At 36.3% G+C, this 21,623-nt stretch overlaps 1 protein-coding gene and 1 long non-coding RNA gene across 3 annotated transcripts; both read right to left on the reverse strand.

The window, feature by feature from the left end:
* Positions 1 to 7,777: 7,777 nt before the first annotated feature.
* LOC137250147 (uncharacterized) lies at positions 7,778 to 10,498 on the reverse strand. Of its 2 annotated transcripts, none has more exons than XR_010952784.1 (3): positions 10,156 to 10,498; positions 8,107 to 8,247; positions 7,778 to 7,975 (listed from the first exon to the last, which is right to left on the reverse strand). It is a non-coding gene; the product is annotated as an uncharacterized lncRNA (long non-coding RNA). The 2 variants fall into 2 exon arrangements; XR_010952785.1 differs by having other exon boundaries at positions 10,098 to 10,498.
* A 2,567-nt stretch (positions 10,499 to 13,065) lies between these two features.
* On the reverse strand, positions 13,066 to 20,185 carry LOC137250230 (arrestin domain-containing protein 17-like). The gene is made up of 5 exons (XM_067782677.1): positions 19,923 to 20,185; positions 16,664 to 16,804; positions 16,318 to 16,532; positions 15,529 to 16,255; positions 13,066 to 13,351 (listed from the first exon to the last, which is right to left on the reverse strand). The coding sequence occupies exons 1-5, from the start codon at positions 20,035 to 20,037 to the stop codon at positions 13,137 to 13,139; spliced, it is 1,413 nt and encodes a 470-aa protein (XP_067638778.1). The 5' UTR covers positions 20,038 to 20,185; the 3' UTR covers positions 13,066 to 13,136.
* Positions 20,186 to 21,623: the final 1,438 nt, after the last annotated feature.

Here is a 21,623-nt window from a genome sequence, read left to right on the forward strand (position 1 = left end):
AATTATATCTTCGTCTTTCTATATTAGTAGGCGCTACTGTAATCGAAATCTGGGATTCAAGGGGTTGCTAAGCACAATACGAAGCTTAATAGCTTTACTGGTTCCTAAGAGCCAACCCACCTACCCGAGTCGAATTCTATTACAAATATGAATAGACATACAGATATTTGCCAGGCGAAGTTCTGGAGACCCCCAGTTCCTCATGGAACTACGGGGTAGTAGGCAGGAAGACCTAAAAAGTTGATCGTAGTAAACCGTTTCATAGATGGTCGGGCTAGTACCTTTTTGGTGCTTGTTACAGGAACATAATGGATCTATGTCCCAAAAAGTTCCACCAACATTGGTATCACCCCCAAAATTTTCGGGGAATGTCTTCATCGCTGCAAGAAGAAGAAGAATACTGTAATTGCTTATGCATACGACAAATAATGGCAACTTTTCCGACTCTTTATGCAGATAAAAAAGCTCAGAAATACTCACTAGGCCTCAAAATTTTAGCAGAAATCCTCACTCTGTATTGCTGCGGATTGTCTCTTATGGCTCACGAACAAAATTTGATCAGCGAGGTGAACATTGTCAACGTTGAAGAGCGAAATGAAATGCGGAAGTGGCAGTTTCTGCTTGAAAACGGGCACCCCTTGAACTCCTTTGTTCTGTTACGGCATGTCAATTATGCTAACTAAGCCGCTTTTGCAACCAATGCCGGAAGGAAAGCTATCGTCTCTGTGGATAGCCTTGGTCCAAATTCAATCGGACATGCTGAGCTGCTAGTTTTCGTGGACTTTCGTTGGAATATTTAAATTCTTGAGTGGCTTTTGGTGGAATTCACAAATTTTTTGTGTTGCGATTTGTCGTCAACAGGCTAACGAGATGATCTTTATTATTAGTTTAAATGGAAGAACAATAGGATTTCTGCTAAAGCCGTCGAGAGTCTTAAAATAATTTTCCATAAATTGGTGACAATACCTGACCAAAGTTTAACGCATATATGTAGATAAAAAGTGGTTATTCCTGTTATTGTTGCTTTAACAATAACGACACTACCCTCAGGGTTTGGGGAGTGTTATCGATGTTGATGGTCTCTAGACGGCTATAACTCCGGTACTTTCCGGTAACAAAGCACCATTAAGGTACTAGCCCGAAGATCTCGGGAACGATTAGCATGACCAAATTAAACCTTCTGCGTTTTTCAACCCCTTGAATACCAAAATCTTTCTGGTTACCGAACATGAAAACTATTAACAAATGGGTTAACTCCCGTACTGGCCTATTAAACGGGGAAAAGCATTGCTACTATAACAATAACAACAAGAACAGTCAAACAAAGCTTTGAAGTGAAAAGTTTTTAGAGACAGAATTTGACTTCTACAGACAAGCGCCTTTGAAAAGTACTTCTTTATAGAATTTGAACCAAGACTGCCACGCACATAAACTAAGCACTCTAACCATAATGCTGAAAATACCATTATAGACCAGATAAGCAAATAGCGAGGTTTTGATATGACGTGCATACGCAAGGTCTCGAAGGGTGTGGAAACGAGAGAATCAATGCTGAAATGCTGCGGAAATGAAATACAAAATGAGCTAATTTTACTTCTAAGTTTTATGCTATCATTACTTTATTTTGTGTTGTTGTTACGCACTCTTATCAAAACACATTGAACTTTAAATCCAACACTTTCTTGCTTGAGTATTCTCGTGGTGTGATAAGATGAGGGTATGAAGGTCGTCAAATAATTTCATATGTCAAGTTCAAATTAAATTTGAATATCATTTATTTACAAATAATAGCAATTACTATTTTTTTGAACAAAAATTGGGTGTTCCAGTAATCCTCAGAGCCAAGTACTACTTTTTGCTGTGACAGCCGCCACAGGATTATCACCGTTAAATCTGGAGCCATCAACACTGTCAACGTCATTTATACTTGGACTTGGTATATTAAAAACAGGATAACGTGGTGCAAAATCAGTTTCGCCATAATCATGCTGTTCGTTAGCATTAATTTTTCCTGGCCTCGTAACTTGGGAGCGCTGTTGAAGAATAAAAATATTTAAAAATTATCGGTACTTGGTTGCAGGAAAGATATGTATGTACAGAGATGTGAAACTAACGATATGCAATATCAATATGTTCGATATTTTTCTAACCCATATGGAATACGAAATTCGTTCCGCAACAACCTCTAAATAGTTCAGAAACATTCCCGAAGTGATGCGAAAAGAGGTTTGAAATTATTCTAGAAAGTTCAGAAATGTTATGTAAAAAGTCACGAAATGGTTCAGAAATGATCCTGACACTCTCCTGAAATGGTACAAAAAACCGAAATTAACACTTTACCAGAGTTGCTTAGACCCCCGTTTATACCTAATAATATTGTAACGATTTTTACTTGCAAATCCTCTTATTTGCCCTTTTGCTAGGATCGTATCGCTAAACTGTTGAATAAATAACTCCAATATTGAATAACGGAAAAATGGCCTTTATTAAAATACTTCCAATAACACTCAAACTGTGCAACGAATAGCTTAATAACCAAACTGATATCTTAAAGGAAACTGACTTTCAAAATAATAGTGCTATTGCTCGCTAGATATCGTCTTACTCGTAACTGCTTGACAATTCAAATCAAACTGAATTCCATTTTACTCGCTTGTGCCGCTTTTATAGTTTACGCTGCATACATCTAGGCTCTTCTATTTCCAGAACTTACCAACTATTTCGAGTGTTTATAGTTCTCATATAGTTTCTACTTGTTTACAATTTTCTACTTTTCAGCGTCTCTCAGATGTATGTGAGTTTGTAGTTTACAGTCTCTCGCACACACATAGGCGTATAAGTAAATGCATCTGTGTGTGACATCTCTCGGCTGCCTTATATATGTGTATACATGATTTGATTATTGACGTGAACATCGCTTAGCATCGCCTTAGTGATGGTATAGCTTAGGGATTCTAATATCCGTGACACTGCCCTCCACCTAAGTCTGATCGTCCCGATCAGACAAATCTCTCGATCTAAACGCTGCTAGCATCGCCAAATGTACCACTCTTCTACTCCGTGGTTTCTCAATGCTTTGTATGCGGTAGATAGTATCACTGATCTTCTTCACAACCTTGTACGGGCCTTCCCCACTGCACCGAAATTTGGATGGAACACCTTTCCGCCGTTGAGGGTTGTATAACAGTACCAAATCTCCCGCCAAGAAACCTTTCGAATTATTTTCCTTCCTGTGTTTCATCTTACTACTCATTATCCTGAATCGCTTCCTCGCACTCTGTTGCTTGACCAATGAAGAACTACTTCGCAGAGCTTGCGCTGGACGGATTTCCTTTGCATAATCAGTATCGTTCCGACGCTTCACAACAGTAGTGTGCCTTGGCTTGAAACCACCCTTGCATTCTTTCTTCGTTTCAGTACGTCCGTTAGGGCTTTTTAATGCCAGTGTTTCTCTCACAGGTACCTTCGGTTTTGATTTGTTTGGCCCATTTGTTCCATCAACCTTTACCTTTGAATTTCGTGGCCTTCGTCGAGTCTTCTCCACCAGTACCCGATTACTGCTGAACCCTTTTTCCAAACTAAAGTTAAGTGGTATGTCCTGGTTCTTATAGCGCATAATTTTTCTCCGCATATCGATCCTGACGTCATGGTCAACCAAGAAGTCCACTCCCAATATGACTTCATCAACGATCTCCGCCACAACGAATTTGTGTAGAACAATGACTTTTCCAATTAATACCTCACATACCACTTCGCCCTGGACTTGATTATATTCGCCTGTTACCGTACGCAACCTTGCTCCAGGTAATGACTTTACTCTCCTGTAGACCAAATCAGATCGAATCAAGGAATGAGATGCCCCCGTATCTACAGTCAGTACACGCTCTTTACCATCCACATTCCCTCTGACGGTAAGACTGCTTGATTTCCTTCCAATTTGCGACACAGATATCACAGGACATTCAACAGCCGGGGCAAGTTTCCGTTCTTTACATTCGACACGCTCTTGCTCATTTCCGCCAGCTTTGCGTTTACGGCCACCCACATTGTTCGAACTATTAGGACCAAGATCGCAATGACGTGCAATGTGACCTGGGTTGCCGCACTTGAAACATTTAATAACTCCGGCATTCTTCTGTTGAGATCCCTTCAGTGCTTCCAAAATTGTGTCTACCCAATCTGGCCTTTCTACTTCCACACGGCGTGCTTTGAAAACTGGCTTACACAGAAGCGACGCTGTTTCCTGAACCAGAGCATGCGATACCGTTTCAGCAAATGTCAGTTTTGGGTTCGCGTATTTAGCTCGCTTCGTTTCCACGTCTCGTATGCCATTTATGAAGCTCTGGATTTTTACCCTTTCAGTGTATTCCACGGGTGCGTCTGCATTTGCAAGATGAGCCAATCTTTCAATATCTGAAGCAAACTCCTGCAATGTCTCATTTGCTTTTTGGTAGCGGTTTTGCAACTCAATTTGGAATATCTGTTTCCTATGCTCGCTTCCGTAACGTCTCTCTAAAGCGCTCATCAATGTTTCGTAGTGGTTCCGCTCGTACTCTGGGATGGTCTGTAAGATTTCCGCGGCAGGCCCTTTCAGTGCCACGAACAGAGCTGCAACTTTATCTTCAGCATTCCATTGGTTCACTGCTGCGGTCTTCTCAAACTGTAGCTTAAAGACCTGAAAAGGAACAGAACCGTCAAAGGATGGTGTTTTTACCTTTGTATTGCTTGCTGAAACAGCTGGGCGGTTTAATTGCAACTCTTGTATACGACCTCTCAAAGCATCCACCTCGGCTTCGATTTTTTCCTCAAACTGCGTTATTTTCTCGTCCATACGTGCTTCGAGTTTTGATGATATACGCGCCTCTTGTGCTTCGAGTTGTACTGTTATGCGTGCCTCTTGTGCTTTCAGTTGTGTCTCCATTTTTTATGTAATCTGTGTCGACATTTCTGCCATACGCGTTTCTTGTGCTTCAATCTTCGATGTAATCTGTGTCGACATTTCTGACATACGACTTACTTGTGCTTCAATCTTGGATGTTATGCGTGTCTCCTGCGATTCCAGCTGAGATGACATGTTGGTGGATATTTGTGATGACATTTCTGTTATACGTGCCTCTTGCGCTTCCATCTTGGATGTTACTGTCGATGTTTGAGCAGTTATTGCAGCCAATATCATGTTCAAGTCTGTGCTGGTAACCGTCTGCGATGTTTCGTTGTTCTCTTCAATTTTTGTTGTTGTTTCGTCCCCATCAGGATAAAAGACAAACTCGTCCACATCAATTCCTTGCGACTCCATTACCTCTCGTAGCCGTGCTTGAAGTTCGATCTTATTGCCGGTTGTATTTAATCCACGGTTCTCCAACTCCTTTTTCAGTTGCTGGATCTTCAATTCACTGAACTTTGCCATGCCCAAGTTGTATTCCCAATCTTCGGAATTTATTCAACAATTCCTCTTCTGACACCAATTGTAACGATTTTTACTTGCAAATCCTCTTATTTGCCCTTTTGCTAGGATCGTATCGCTAAACTGTTGAATAAATAACTCCAATATTGAATAACGGAAAAATGGCCTTTATTAAAATACTTCCAATAACACTCAAACTGTGCAACGAATAGCTTAATAACCAAACTGATATCTTAAAGGAAACTGACTTTCAAAATAATAGTGCTATTGCTCGCTAGATATCGTCTTACTCGTAACTGCTTGACAATTCAAATCAAACTGAATTCCATTTTACTCGCTTGTGCCGCTTTTATAGTTTACGCTGCATACATCTAGGCTCTTCTATTTCCAGAACTTACCAACTATTTCGAGTGTTTATAGTTCTCATATAGTTTCTACTTGTTTACAATTTTCTACTTTTCAGCGTCTCTCAGATGTATGTGAGTTTGTAGTTTACAGTCTCTCGCACACACATAGGCGTATAAGTAAATGCATCTGTGTGTGACATCTCTCGGCTGCCTTATATATGTGTATACATGATTTGATTATTGACGTGAACATCGCTTAGCATCGCCTTAGTGATGGTATAGCTTAGGGATTCTAATATCCGTGACAATATAATAACTTATGGAAATAGTTCTAGCAGAGGACTTTAGGGAGGTCGAAATGCCCACTTTTTCAAAATTGCTTTCAGCTTTTTTTATATCAAATATGTAGACCATACAGCAAGGGTCTTTATCAAAAAGACTCATAGCTGTAACAATATACAGGAACTTTTTAAGGGAGTATTATTCCGTAAAAGGGAAGCTGGCTAATAAAAACCTCGTATAGATTGAATGTGTCTATAGTGCTAGAAGAATTTGTATGGCGGCCAAATGGAAATCTCCAACTAGAATTTTCTAGATCTCAGCTTAGATCTGAAAACTTTGTCGGACCATGAATCTCGCAACCACAGATCTCGATCACATAACGTTTCTTTCTGCAGAGCGCATTTCCTACAACTGCTCTTACTGATGAGATCTAATTAATAAATAAGAGCTGGAAGGCAGAACCCTACCATTACGCCCAGGAGGTTTCCAGTGATCCTCGTTTGAGTGACAAGAGCAACTCAGTTTATCTAAAGTCGTAAAAGTTGAAAAAAGTAATGTCATAAAAATTTCAGCACTTCAATCCACGTCTTTACCGCTTGATTGATCATATACAACTGTCGGCTTGCAATTTCTCCCAATCTGATTGTAACGACCTTCGTATGTTCATCGAGTGCTGCGCTATCACTTGCCAGATCATCAGCCTTTTCGTTATATTCCAACCTCTTATTACCGAACGATTTGTTATAAGAGTGTTACCAGTTTGTTATCGGCGTGTTATTCAAAAATGGTCAGTATCATATCGTATCGCAAAGTTATCGATTTACTGTAGAGAATTTATAGACTATTTATCGAAAAGTTACACTTTCTTATCGGAGTGTTTGCTATTGGCGTGATGTCGCTCAGCTATCGAAAAGTTAATGGTTTTTTATCGAAAAGTTATCGCTTCGTTACCAACAACCTATAAACTTGTTATCCGAAGTTATTGAAATATTTCGACTTATTATCGAAAAAATATCGACTTTTATTGAAAAGTTATCATTTTCTTTTCGGAGTTTTACAAATTTGCTATCGACGAATTTTAGATTTGTTATCGAAAAAGTAGCCATACGTTATCGAAAAGCTGACCGCTTTGTTATCAAGAAGTGATCTACTGATTATAGGAAAGTTATAAATTTCTTATCGGAATGTTACCAATTTCTCATTGACGTGTTATTTATTTCTTATTGACGACTTAAAAGTTTGTCCATAACAAGCCGATAAGAAACCAACACAAAAACCGGGAACTCGGCGATACCAAGACAATAACAACCCAATAACTCGACGATAATAATTCGGTATCGATAATAAAACAATTATTTGATATCGGCTGTAACCGATAAGAAGCGGACGAAGCTCTTCACAAAAAACCAAAAATTTTTTGTTTGTGGAAAGTCACCTCTGTGGTGGTATAATCTCAGCCTGTGAGCCTGAGATCTAGTACACTTAGAGATATGAGTTTTCTGGATGTACACCTGTATGTTTACACTTGGAACTTCAAGAGTACCTGGTACTCACGACTGCTATGGTTTGGCCGGGAACATAGCCAGCTTGTGGCAGGGAAACTTGCATATGAAGTGGTTGACTTTTGCATGGGCCACAGCAAAAGGTTTTCTCTGATTGACAGGGGAACTTTTTAAAAAAAATTATGGTTTAATTATATTTTTTTATTTTTAAAGTTATTATTCATTTTTGTACTCACCCTCAAGACTGGACTTTCATAATTCAAATCCAACACCTTCAGCACTTATATAAGTCTGGTTCCATTTCCATGGACGTATAAGTACAACTTTTACCATATATCTTATGTGACCGTATTGTCCTTCGAAAGATGTAGGACAATTGTGCGGTAAATGGCTAGCGAAGGTGTATGTGTGTATTCCGGGCATAATCTGCGTTGTCTGATCTAAAAGGATTGACAACTATTTAGTGTTAAATTGTTGGGGTTCGCCAAAGGGCGATTTTTCAATCATTTTAATACAGTTTTACCAGGGGTAAAAATTTCCTTTACTCGACATTTAGAAATATTTTACAAACCTTGTTCACAGCCCAGGAGACAAATTTCTGATTTTATATAATCTTCATGTCCACCATAATGCTCCGTTGTGTTATTTTCACCAACTCCGCTACTCTCTGTCCAGTTAGTATGAGCAAAGCCATCGATTTCTAAGCGAATACCTTAAATGATATCATTTCAAATAACTTACTTAATTAATGCTTCCCAGATATACAGCAGCGAACGATAAAATAGAAGTGGCTACTTATATAAAAATTTGTTAATTAAATCGGTTTTTTCTTACTTAAGAAAAAACTTCTATGAATTTTAAAACTGAAACTCTGAAAAGCAATCTCAAATACCCTTTTCGAAAATTCGAAACAATTTTACAAAAATGTTTAACTTTTTATTTAGAGTATTCAGGACTTTTTGAGCATGCAGTTTTGCAGCCCAATCAATTTTAGTCTAACAAAGTTGAAGTGGTCCCTCAATATTCGCATTGAATATTGACAACTTTTTTCCGAAGGGTGTTTCAGATTTTCTTTTCAGCAAATGCCGAAAGTTTTATTTTTTATATGGAAAAAATCTGAAACACTATTTGGAAAAAAATTGCTAAAAAACCAATTGGAATTTTGAGAGACTAAAACTTGTGTGTTGATGGTCTAAATCTGATTGGGTTACACAACTGCATACTCAAGAAAATTCTGAAAGCTCTCAATGAAAATTCGAAGTTTGACTTAAATATTCTTCAGTTTTCGATTTTTTTCGAACACGTTTAGATTTAGTTGCATAGTTTAAGACACAAAATTCACAAGAGCTTACTAATAATAATTTAATATCGGAAATACAAACAAAAAAAATAATTGACGAAATTTGATAAAAAATGTCCACTGCTATTTTATTGTTCGCTGCTGTACATAAGAAAATAAAAAGAAAGTGGGATTGGTAAAAAATGTAATATAGTAGGAACTATGGTATGACGGGGAATAATCTCCTAGAAGGTTCAACGTGGTCATAACTAGAAACTTACGGGATCTATATTCAGAAAAGGATCATAAACATCGATAGCACTCCACAAAACCTTCTTTATCACTACAAAAGTAACAACAACAAAAACAACAACAACAAAAACAACAACAACAAAAACAACGCTATATATCATGCCTGTCCTTATGTATGGCTAGGAATCATGGCGGTGTGGAGGCAAGATGAGGGGGTTGAGAAGAAGACTTGACCTCCCTTGGTGCTTGCAATTAGCTACAGTTATCACGAAACAGGGATAACGCGTCACTTGTTACCTATCAAGGTTACAGCGGTTATTTATAAGAGGGAAGAGAAAAGCGAAACTGTATGATATGCTTCAGAAAAAAAGTGAAATCTATATTGATTCTGCAACGTTCTGAAAACTTCTCTCCGGCGAGTCCGTTTACTTATGGCACTTAAGATAGGTATATGGTTGTTGGGCAATGAGCGGTGAGTAGTCCTTAAACTTCTTGTCCTTGAATATGGTCAAAGTGCCCTTCAGCGACCGCAGTTTTTGGGCCTACTGACTTTCAACAACGTCATACCTACTGTCACCAAAGGACGAATTGTCTCTTGTCATGCTAATCAGGTGTTTCATTTTTAGATGATAAGAACGTATTCTTATGAAATTTTTATTTATTTAAAAACAATTAGTCATAACGACTTAGTATAAGTGTTTTTTCGTACTTGTGGTATCTTATCTTGATTTTATATATGTAAATGTGTCCCTTTCATACTATAATTCTAGGAAGCAGGTAAAGCGTGTGATTAGTTATTGAGTATGCGAAAATGTGTGTAATGTCACACTGTATCTCTGTTTATGAGAAAACCGGACCCTCTTCTTAAAAGATGTCGTGCGCATTTGAAAGGACCGAGATAACCTAAGTTTTGAATTGGTTTTTCAATCGAGGTATGTTGAAAGGAATTTTCGCCGCTCCTTGTCAAATTCTATAAAAATCAATCTCTAAAAGCTATGAAGTGTTTGAATTTGTCTATCACAGCACTGTACCTCTTTGCTTTCCCCTACAATGCCAGTTTTATTTTATAGAAGTACCCAATTTGTTCACCTTTCACTTGTTTTGGTTTGTCGGCTTGTAACGTGATTTTTCCGTTACAATTTGACCGGAAAAATAGGTGCACAACGGATTGTTGTCAAATTCAATTAAACACGCAACAACCATTTTTCAGTATACAAAATTTATTTTCTTAAATTAAAGAGTGTTAAAACTTTTTAAAAAGTATCTCAAATTTTAAACGTCGCAGAACTTAAAAAAAGTATTGGAACTTGCACTGTGATTTAATAACTGTTTCGTTAAGATATATTTGTTTGCTATTTTAACGTATTTTTGCGCTAAATGTCGCTGCTAATGGCTGCCATTATAACACAACCAACATTTGGGGCAGTGCTCTTGAAAATTAATTTTAAATCAGTGCGCGGAGTTTAAAATCAGATCTTTTCAACCCCTATACACTTACAGCACTTTTGATTTTGTTTTGCCCTGAAAAATAGGCTCAGATACAAATTCACATTTTGAATATAAAAAAAATTGTATGTCGTATGTCCTCACTTATAAATTCGATTCATATGAAAATGTCTGAATTTCATATGGAAGTGCAAAGGAAAAGCACTTCCATACGAAGCCATGTCAATTTGGTATGTTATTAAAATTTACACTAACAAATTGACAACAAACAATTTTTCAAAAACATTGTAGCACTGAGAAAAATTTTAATTCAAAATTTATTCATTAGGGGACCATCAAAATTCTTTAAACATTAAAAATAATTTTTTTGTTTTTTTTTTTTTTTCAATTTAGAAAAGTTTCAGTGTACATATAATTTTGTAAATGTATTGTGATTTGCACTTCAATATAAAAATGTTTGAACAGCCCTGTTTAAAAATAAATAGTCATATTTCTACCCCCAATTCGTAACCATTTTTAGAAATGCCAAGGTAGGCTGATATTTAGCTGATTGTTAAAAGTTACTGATCCAAACTATCAGGACTCGGTGTATATTTACTAAATTTATTTTATAAGATCTTCAAAATTCAAGTAATTTAAGTCCTTCGGGTCAAAGCTGACCCCGGTAATTAAAGTATGGTATAAAGTAAGTAAGTATAAAGCAAATTTAGCTTAATAGAATATTTTATTACACTTGTTGAAAAAAGCCGTCAATCGTTATTAAGATTTTAAGCAAGGAATGCCCAGAAAAACAAAAAAAAGTTTCTCTACAATTGGTCAAATTTGATCCGCAATTTAGCTGAAAAAATGTTGAATATATGAAAACATCATTAGCCCAATTTTAGTTTCTAAAATAAACAAAAGTTAAAAATATTATAAGTATTACGATAAAACTTTTCCAGGAAACCCGATTTTTTTCCTAAAATATGTTATATTTGACCAGAGTACTTAATGACTCTAAACATCACTTAATAATGAAAATGTGTAAAAAAAAATGTCTGATATGATTCTAAACTTTATTTTCAACATTATAACTTTTCCTATCCTAAGCGCAGGACATTTTCCTCTTTGCTTTTTTGTGTAGCTTTTTATCATTCACCCAATGTATTAGATACCGAATGTTCTTATAAATCAGTATTTTTTCTCCACCTTTCATTCTTTACGGCATACAATAACTAAAGTAACAGCTACTTGTCTCCCAGGATGCAGAAAAATGTTTGTAATGTTTATTGGGTGGAAATATTTACTTATAGACCAGTTTACGAAATCAAACGAACAAGCCCGATTCGCACGATCGAGCGAGATTGCCTGCTTATCATTTCATTGATAATTTTCAAGTGCAAATCAATATCTATAATATATCAACAAATACACTTGCCTTTGGAACGGTAATGAATAATGTGTAGTTATATGTAAATGCTATGTATTAGGGCGGTTCGATTTAAAAATCGCTCTTTGCTCTGTGAAAATCGTATTCTAGGGATCAAAATAAGAAACTTTGCCGAAGGAACCGTACCTCTAGAGCGCATTCTGAAGTTCCCCCCTTTGGGTCGAACTTTTGGGTAGAGTCAATTTCAATTCTACCTGCTGTGTCTTGTGGTGGCTTAAAAAAACAACACAAGCAATTTTACGATCTGCAATTGTGTCACAGTGATACATTCATTTTTAATTTTTGCAAATGCATCACAGTGATGCCTTGGTTTTAAAAGGGGGTTGAAAAAACGCTAATTTCTAATAATTTTTTTTAATTTCTTTTCTATTACTAAGTTAAATTCACTTCTTCATTTACATATGTTCTGAATAAATAAATTTCTAAATAGAAAAATAAACTCCAAAAAGAAAAACATAGGCATTTCAAAGTGGGATATTTCAAAATTTGCCCCTACGACCCAAAGGGGGGACATCAGAATTCGTTTTAGAGGTATGGTTCCTTCGGCAAAGTTTCTTATTTTGATCCCTAGAATATGATTTTCACAGAGCAATGGGCGATTTTTTTGCCTCCCCACAAATCGACCCGGCCTAGTATCTATATTTACTTTTTACTATCTAAGATTCTACCCCAAGAAAAATCATATCTCTAATATGGTGAAGTAGTATATACTCAAACAAAAATAGAATATAGATGCTTTTGAAATATGTATGTATTTCTATCCCCGTGTGTGTGAAATATCCAAATAAGCAATCGTTTATAAGGGATATTTTCCGGTTAATATCCCAGTCAATGGATCTAAGGAAAGACGATCACATTAGTTAAAAACCTAAGCCGGGTAATAAAGGACTACCTGCCGAGCTGTTCAAACAAAGAGGCGAAGAGTTGGTAATTTTACTTCTAAGTTTTATGCTATCATTGCTTTATTTTGTATTGTTGTTACGCTCTCTTATCAAAACACATTGAACTTTAAATCCAACACTTTCTTGCTTGAGTATTCTCGTGGTGTGATAAGATGTGGGTATGAAGGTCGCCAGATAAATTCATATGTAAAGTTCAAATTAAATTAGGATATCACAAATTCGTTTATAACATTTATTTACAAATGATAGCAACTAATATATTTTTTAACAAAAATTGGGTGATCCATTGACCATCAGAGCCAAGTACTACTTTTTGCTGTGACACCCGCCACAGGATTATCACCGTTAAATCTGGAGCCATCAACGCTGTCAACGTCATTTATACTTGGACTTGGTATATTAAAAACAGGATAACGTGGCGCAAAATCATTTTCGCCATAATCATGCTGCTCATTAGCATTAATTTTTCCTGGTTTCATATGCATAGCAGCCTCGTAAGTGGGGAGTGCTGTTGAAGAATAAAAATATTTAAAAATTATTAGTATTTTGTCGCAGTACAGATATGTAGTAGAGATGTGAAACTAACGAAATACGATATCAGTATGTTCGATTTTTTTCTAAACAAAAATTAAACTTCATTTCAAAGTATATAAGAGTAATTCTCTAGTTAATTTTTTTGGAGGCGTTTACTTCGTCAATTTTTTTGATAAAATTAAATGGAATGGATTTGGCGACAGTCGGTACTTTTGATGCCAAAACATAATTACAACTATTAGTAATATCGACACTTCAATCAATTGGTATGTACAGTACCTTCGCCATCGGAAATAATACCATAGAAATATCAGAAAGTCAAAGCAATAAAATTATTACTTAAGTTCCCCTAAAACTCTGTTCACTCCGAGATTTATATATTATGCTATATGCAGAACATTAAATAGTGCTGAAGAAGGCAGAACGCTGAAACCGATTTGTCTAACAATGGACTACGGAAATAGCACTCCCGCAACAACACCAAAAAAGTTAAAATGTTTCCGCTGAAGTCTCCAAATCTTTCTGAGACAAACAACACTGCAATTACCCAAAAACCAAGAAGATTCAGAAATCTGATGTAAAAATTACGAAATGATTAGGAAATAATCCTACCACTTCTCTGAACTGGTCATACAAAGCCATCCCGAAATTAATTGGAGATAGTCCCGGCAAAGGGAGGAAGGGTCACCTTTCCAGAATTCTTTTGATTCCCAATTATATGACCATATTATATACTCAAAATTATATACATATGACGAATAAAGTACAAGTTATAATGAATTATGAAAACAATTTTAGCAGCAGACCTTAGGGCGGTCGAAATGTTCACTTTTTCAAAAATTGCTGTCAGCTCGATTTAGGTCGTACTCGACCGTATCTTCCAGCAGCTCGCACTTCCTTCATCTGCTATTACTGATGAAATCTAATTGATAAACAAGAGACGATGGAGGGCAGACCCCTGTTGGTATGCCCAAAATAAACCTCCAGTATTTTCTCTTAAGTCACAAGAGCAACTAAATTAATCTAACGTCGTAACAGTTCCATATTATCTTTTGAAGCCCCGCGATTCAATCCACGTCTTTACCGCTTGATCTGATTGTAACGACCATCGTATATTCAACGAGTGCTGCACTACCACTTACCATCTCATCAGCCTTTTCGTTATATTCCAACCTCTTCCTGACCAATCGATTTGTTATAAGAGTGTTACCAGTTTGTTATCGGCGTGTTATTCAAAAAATATCAATATCTTATCGAAAAGTTAACGATTTGTTATAAAAATGTATATATGTGTTATCGCAAAGTTATCGATTTACTGTCGCGATTTTGCAGCCTATTTGTCGAAAAGTTACACTTTCTTATCGGAATGTTTGCTATTGTCGTGATGTCGCTCTGCTATCGAAAAGTTAATGCTTTTTATCGAAAAGTTATCGCTTCGTTAACAACAAGCTATAAACTTGTTATCCGAAGTTATTGAAATGTTTCGATTTATTATCGAAAAAATATCGATTTTTTATTAAAAAGTTATCATTTTCGGAGTTTTGCAAATTTGCTACCGACGCGTTTTCGATTTGTCATCGAAAAAGTATCGCTAAGTTATCGAAAAGCTGACCGCTTTGTCATCAAAAAGTTATCGACTGATTATAGAAAAGGTATATATTTCTTATCGGAGTGTTACCAATTTGTCATTGATGTGTTACTTATTTGTTATTGACGACTAAATGTTTGTCGATAATATGCCGATAAGAAACCGATACAAAAAACGTGAACTCTGCAATACCAAGCCAATAACAAACCAGTAACTCGAGGATAATATTTCGGTATCGATAATAAAACAATTACTTGATATCGGCTGTAACCGACAAGAAGCGGACGAAGCTTTTCTCAAAAAAACCCAAAATTTTTTGTTTGGGGAAAGTCACCTCTGTGGTGGTATAATCTCAGCCTGTGAGCCTGAGATCTAGTACACTTAGTGATATGAGTTTTCTGGATGTACACCTGTATGTTTACACTTGGAACTTCAAGAGTACTTGGTACTCACGCCCTTTTTTCTACAACTAGGCGCATATCGGATCTTAGTTCCGGATCATTTCGAAAAAAAGACATTTGTTCGATTTAGAGTTATGTAACTTGATATTTGTTAATACTTACGTATATTAGTATATTTCGCCCAGGGGCTGGGAGGTGCTGCAGACTCCATCATATTATTAGAAGATTCCACTGTATTTTTCAACGTTTTCGTTTCCAAAACATTACCTCCGATATTTCTGCTTTGCATGCCATTAACTTTGAATACTTCTGCGCTTTCAGTATGCGTTCGAGTACCTGTCCCATCTTTTGAAAACTCACTTTCCTTACCACCTTTGTCAAAGGGTGGTGGAGCTAAATTAAAACTGTGCTTCGAAGTGGGCTGTTCTTGTATTACGCGCATTAGCGGTACATTACCCACGGTGACCGGTGCACTGACGATATGACGTAAATGCAAACCCTTCACTTTTAGTGTTACCTCTACAAAATAAGCAATTTGTATAATTTTGCACAGATTTAAACAAGTCGGTGGTGTTGCTGGCACAATGAGTGGATAATTAAGTAACTTCTTGCAATGCGTCGGTATGCCATCACCTTGGGTTTTCGTTACAACAATACGTTCTACTTGTTTATCTATTGATGATGGTGGACTAAAATTGGTAACGCGCATTACAAGTTCAACTAGAATTTCTGTAATTTTTTTGTTGGTTTCATTTGAAATCAGCACACTGACTGCTATGGTTTGACCGGGAACATAGCCAGCTTGTGGCATGGATACTTGCATATGAAGTGGTTGACTTTTGCAGGGACCACAGCAAAAGGATTTCTCTGCCTCTGCTTGACAGGGGAACTTTTTAGAAAAATTATGGTTTAATAATTCTCTTTTTTAGTTTTAAAATTATTATTCAATACCTTCAAGACTGGACTTTCGTAATTCAAATCCAACACTTTCAGCACTGTAAATCCCTTTGTATAAGTCTGGTTCCATTTCCATGGACGTATAAGTACAACTTTTACCACATACCTTATGTGACCGTATTGCCCTTCGAAGGATGTAGGACAATTGTGCGGTAAATGGCTAGCGAAGGTGTATGTGTGTATTCCGGGCATAATCTGGGTTGTCTGATCTAAAAGGATTACAAACTATATAGTGTTAAGTTCACGTGGTTCGCCAAAGGTCCATTTTTAAATCATTTTAATAGATTTTTACAATTGGCAAAAATTCCCTCTCCTCGACATTTAGATATATTTTACCAACCTTGTTCACATCCCAGGAGACAAATTTCTGATTTTATATAATCTTCATGTCCACCATAATGCTCCGTTGTGTTATTTTCACCAACTCCGCTACTCTCTGTCCAGTTAGTATGAGCAAAGCCATCGATTTCTAAGCGAATACCTTAAATGATATCATTTCAAATAACTTACTTAATTAATGCTTCCCAGATATACAGCAGCGAACAATAAAATAGAAGTGGCTACTTATATAAAAATATGTTAATTAAATGTTTTTTATTACTTAAGAACAAACTTCTATGAATTTTAAAACTGAAACTCTGGAAAGCAATCTCAAATACCTTTTTTGAAAATTCGGAAACATTTTACAAAAATGTCTAACTTTTTATTTAGAGTATTCAGGATTTTTTGAACATGCACTTTTACAGCCCAATCAATTTTAGTCTAACAAAGTTGAAGTGATTGGTCCCTTCATATTCGCATTGAATATTGACAACTTTTTTCCGAAGGGTGTTTCAGATTTTCTTTTCTAACAAAGTGCAGAAAGTTTTATTTTTTATATGGAAAAAATCTGAAACACTATTTGGAAAAAAATTGCCAAAAAACCAATTTGAATTTTGAGATACTAAAACTTGTACTTTAATGGTCTAAATCTGATTGGGTTACACAACTGCATACTCAAGAAAATTCTGAAAGGTCTCAATGAAAATTAGAAGTTTGACTTAAATATTCTTCATACCAACAAAATAATTGACGAAATATGATAAAAAATGTCCACTGCTTTTTTATTGTTCGCTGCTGTACATAAGAAAATAAAAAGAAAGTGGGATCGGTAAAAAATGTTATAACTATAGTAGGTCGTTTAGATGCAGCCGCATACCTGATCACTGAGTGGACACTTGACGTCCTTCTGACCTGTGTGGTAACGGTTCTTGGCTTGGGTACCATAATTGATGCCGGACTCCGACTCAAGAGCTACTAACAGCCTTAAGGCGACTTTACGGCACATTCTGCTAGAGGGTTCCCTACTTTCATTGACAATGGCATACCTATAGAGGACATCTCGGTTAAACTCGCAGCCCTGAGCCATTCTACTCAAAGGTGGAAGCACACTGTGTGTTTCAGCAGCATTTACCATGATTGAATGGAATTATATAACTTTTACAGGGATAAGAACCTGGCTTTGATTGGTTTGAGTTTTAAACTGGAAGTTCTGCCACCTAAGTAGTTCTGTTAAAATGCTGGCTCAGCTCAACGCATGCTATGGGTCCCTCGTCATTATATAGGTTGCATTGGCTCGGTTTTTTCGCTCGGTCTTTCTCTGCACGCATGACTCACTGGGGTCCGTATAGTAGACATGAGTAGGAACGTTGATCAGCATTTGCAAAAAGTCAACCCAAATAATGAGAAGAACGGCAAATGGGATAGTTTATGAAAAAGCGCCTGTCATGGTGTGAAAGTAGCGTGAAGTAGAGTTTTAAGTGGAGCTGTCCCTCGGCTAAGATTTGTGTACTTCTGCCATGAGAAGCTCCTCAGCGAAAAATCCTCTGCCTTGCAATCAGATAATACGTTGGCCCTCGTTGTATAAATGACGCGTAGCGAGGTAAAGAGGCGTCGAAAAGACAACTAAGACCATGTCAACATTCGAACAAAATTCTCAGGGAACAACAAGTGTGTTCCATTTGTATAGCGCTGGGCGGCGATGGATTTATCGAATATTGGGATTCGCCTATTATCTCTCCATGCACAAGAAGTACGGGATTCGAAAGTTTGATTAGTGCAATAGAGAGCTTTATAGCTTCCCAGCTTCCGCAACTCAATTGTCTACGGGCGAGGTTATGTGGGTGTGGAATCTTCTAGAAGGATCATACAGATCGATAGCACTCCACAAAACCTTCGTAGAGTTTCTTTATCACTACCAAAACAACAACAACAAAACCAACGCTATATACCATGCCTGTCCTTTTGTATGGCTCGGAATCATGGACGGTGTCGAGAGAAGATGAGGGGGTTAAGAAGAAGACTTGACCTCCCTTGGTGGTTGCAATTAGCTACAGTTATCACGAAACAGGGATAACGCGTCACTTGTTACCTATCAAGGTTACAGCGGTTATTTATAAGCGCTAAAAGGGAAGTGAAAACCGAAACTGTAGGATATTCTTCAGAAAAAAGTGAAATCTATATTGATTCCGCAACGTTCTGAAAACTTCTCTGCGGCGAGTCCATTTCCTTATGGCACTTAAGATAGATATATGGTTGTTGGGCAATGAGCGGTGAGTAGTCCTTAAACTTCTTGTCCTTGAATATGGTCAAAGTGCCCTTGTTGTTGTTGTTGTAGCGATTAGGTTACTCCCCGAAGGCTTTGGGGAGTGTTATCGATGTGATGGTCTTTTGTCGGATACAGATCCGATACGCTCCGGTAATACAGCACCATTAAGGTGCTGGCCCGACCATCTCGGGAACGATTTATATGGCCACATTAAACCTTCAGGCCATCCCTCCCTCCCCACCGCCAAGTTCCATGAGGAGCTTGGGGTCGCCGGAGCCTCGTCTGTTAGTGAAACGGGATTCGCCGCTCGAAGGTGAGGTTGATAATTGGGTTGGAGGAGCTATATATTGCGCTACACAACAATAATTGGGTTGGAGAAGCTATATATTGCGCTACACAACCCCTTGAATCCCTTCAGGGACCGCAGTTTTTTGGCCTACTGACTTTCAACAACGTCATACCGACTGTCACCAAAGGACATATTGTCCCTTGTCCTGCTAATGAGGAGTGACCAAGGTGTTGACGATGTGTAATGTGTTTTATTTTTAGAAGATAAGAACGTATTCTTATGAAATTTTTATTTATTTAAAAACAATGAGTCATAACGACTTAGTATAAGTGTTTTTTCTTACTTGTGTTATCTTATCTTGATTTTATATATGTAAATGTATTCCTTTCATACTATAATTCTAGGAAACAGGTAAAGCGGGTGATTAGTTATTGAGTATGCGAAAATGTGTGTAATGTCAGACTCTCTCTCTGTTTGTAAGAAAACCAGACCCTCTTCTTAAAAGATGCCATGCGCATTTGAAAGGACCGAGATAACCGAAGTTTTGAATTGGTTTTCCAATCGAGGTATGTTGAAAGGAATTTTCGCCGCTCCTTTTCTATTTCTATAAAAATCAATCTCTAAAAGCTATGAAGTGTTTGAATTTGTCTATCACAGCACTGTACCTCTTTGCTTTCCCCTACAATGTCAGTTTTATTTTATAGAAGTACCCAATTTGCTCACATTTCACTTGTTTTGGTTTGTCGGCTTGTAACGTGATTTTTCCCGTTACAATTTGACCGGAAAAATAGGTGCACAACGGATTGTTGTCAAATTCAATCAAACACGCAACAACCATTTTTCAGTATATGAAATTTATTTTTTTAAATTAAAGAGCGTTAAAACTTTTTAAAAAGTATCACAAATTTTAAGCGTCGCAGAACTTAAAAAAAGTATTGGAACTTGCACTGTGATTTAATAACTGTTTCGTTAAGATATATTTGTTTGCTATTTTAACGTATTTTTGCGCTAAATGTCGCTGCTAATGGCTGCCATTATAACACAACCAACATTTGGGACAGTGCTCTTGAAAATGAATTTAAAATCAGTGCGTGGATTTTAAAATCAGATCTTCTCAACCCCTATACACTTATAGCACTTTTGATTTTGTTTTGCACTGAAAAATAGGCACAGATACAAATTCACACTTTGAATATAAAAAAAATTGTATAGTACTCCCATACTCGTATGTCCTCACTTATAAATTCGATTCATATGAAAATGTCTGAATTTCATATGAAAGTGCAAAGGAAAAGCACTTCCATATGAAGCCATGTCAATTTGGTATGATATTAAAATTTACACTAACAAATTGACAAAAAACAATTTTTCAAAAATATTGTAGCACTGAGAAAAATTTTAATTCAAAATTTATTCATTAGGGTACCATCATAATTTTTTAAACATTAAAAATAATTTTTTTGTTTTTTTCAATTTAGAAAAGTTTCACTGTACATATAATTTTGTAAATGTATTGTGATTTGCACTTCAATATAAAAATGTTTGAACAGCCCTGTTTAAAAATAAAGAGTCATATTTCTACCCCCAATTCGTAACCATTTTTAGAAATGCCAAGGTAGGCTTATATTTAGCTGATTGTTAAAAGTTACTGATCCAAACTATCAAGACTCGGTGTATATTTACTAAATTTATTTTATAAGATCTTCAAAATTCAATTAATTTAGTCTTTCGAGTCAAAGCTGACCCCGGTAATTAAAGTATGGTATAAAGTAAGTAAGTATAAAGCAAATTTAGATTAATAGAATATTTTATTACACTCGTTGAAAAAAGCCGTCAATCGTTATTAAGATTTTAAACAAGGAATGCCCAGAAAAACAAAAAAACGTTTCTTTACAATTGGTCAAACTTGACCCGCAAACCAAAGTTGTAATTAGCTGAAAAAATTTTAAATATATGAAAACATCATTAGCCCAATTTTAGTTTCTAAAATAAACAAAAGTTAAAAATAGTATAAGCAATATAAGTATTACGATAAAACTTTTCCAGCAAACCCGATTTTTTTCCTAAAATGTGCTGTATTTAACCAGAGTACTTTATGACTCTAAACATTACTTAATAATGAAAATGTGTAAAAAAATGTCTGATATGATTTTAAACTTTATTTTCAACATTATAGCTTTTCCTATCCTAAGCGCAGGACATTTTCCTCTTTGCTTTTTTGTGTAGCTTTTTATCATTCACCCAATGTATTAGATACCGAATGTTCTTATAAATCAGTATTTTTTCTCCACCTTTCATTCTTTACGGCATACAATAACTAAAGTAACAGCTACTTGTCTCCCAGGATGCAAAAAAATGTTTGTAATGTTTATTGGGTGGAAATATTTACTTATAGACCATTTTACGAAATCAAACGAATAAGCC

The sequence above is a fragment of the Eurosta solidaginis genome, chromosome 1, assembly GCF_040869045.1.
Source record: "Eurosta solidaginis isolate ZX-2024a chromosome 1, ASM4086904v1, whole genome shotgun sequence".
In the NCBI taxonomy this organism is placed as follows: domain Eukaryota; kingdom Metazoa; phylum Arthropoda; class Insecta; order Diptera; family Tephritidae; genus Eurosta; species Eurosta solidaginis.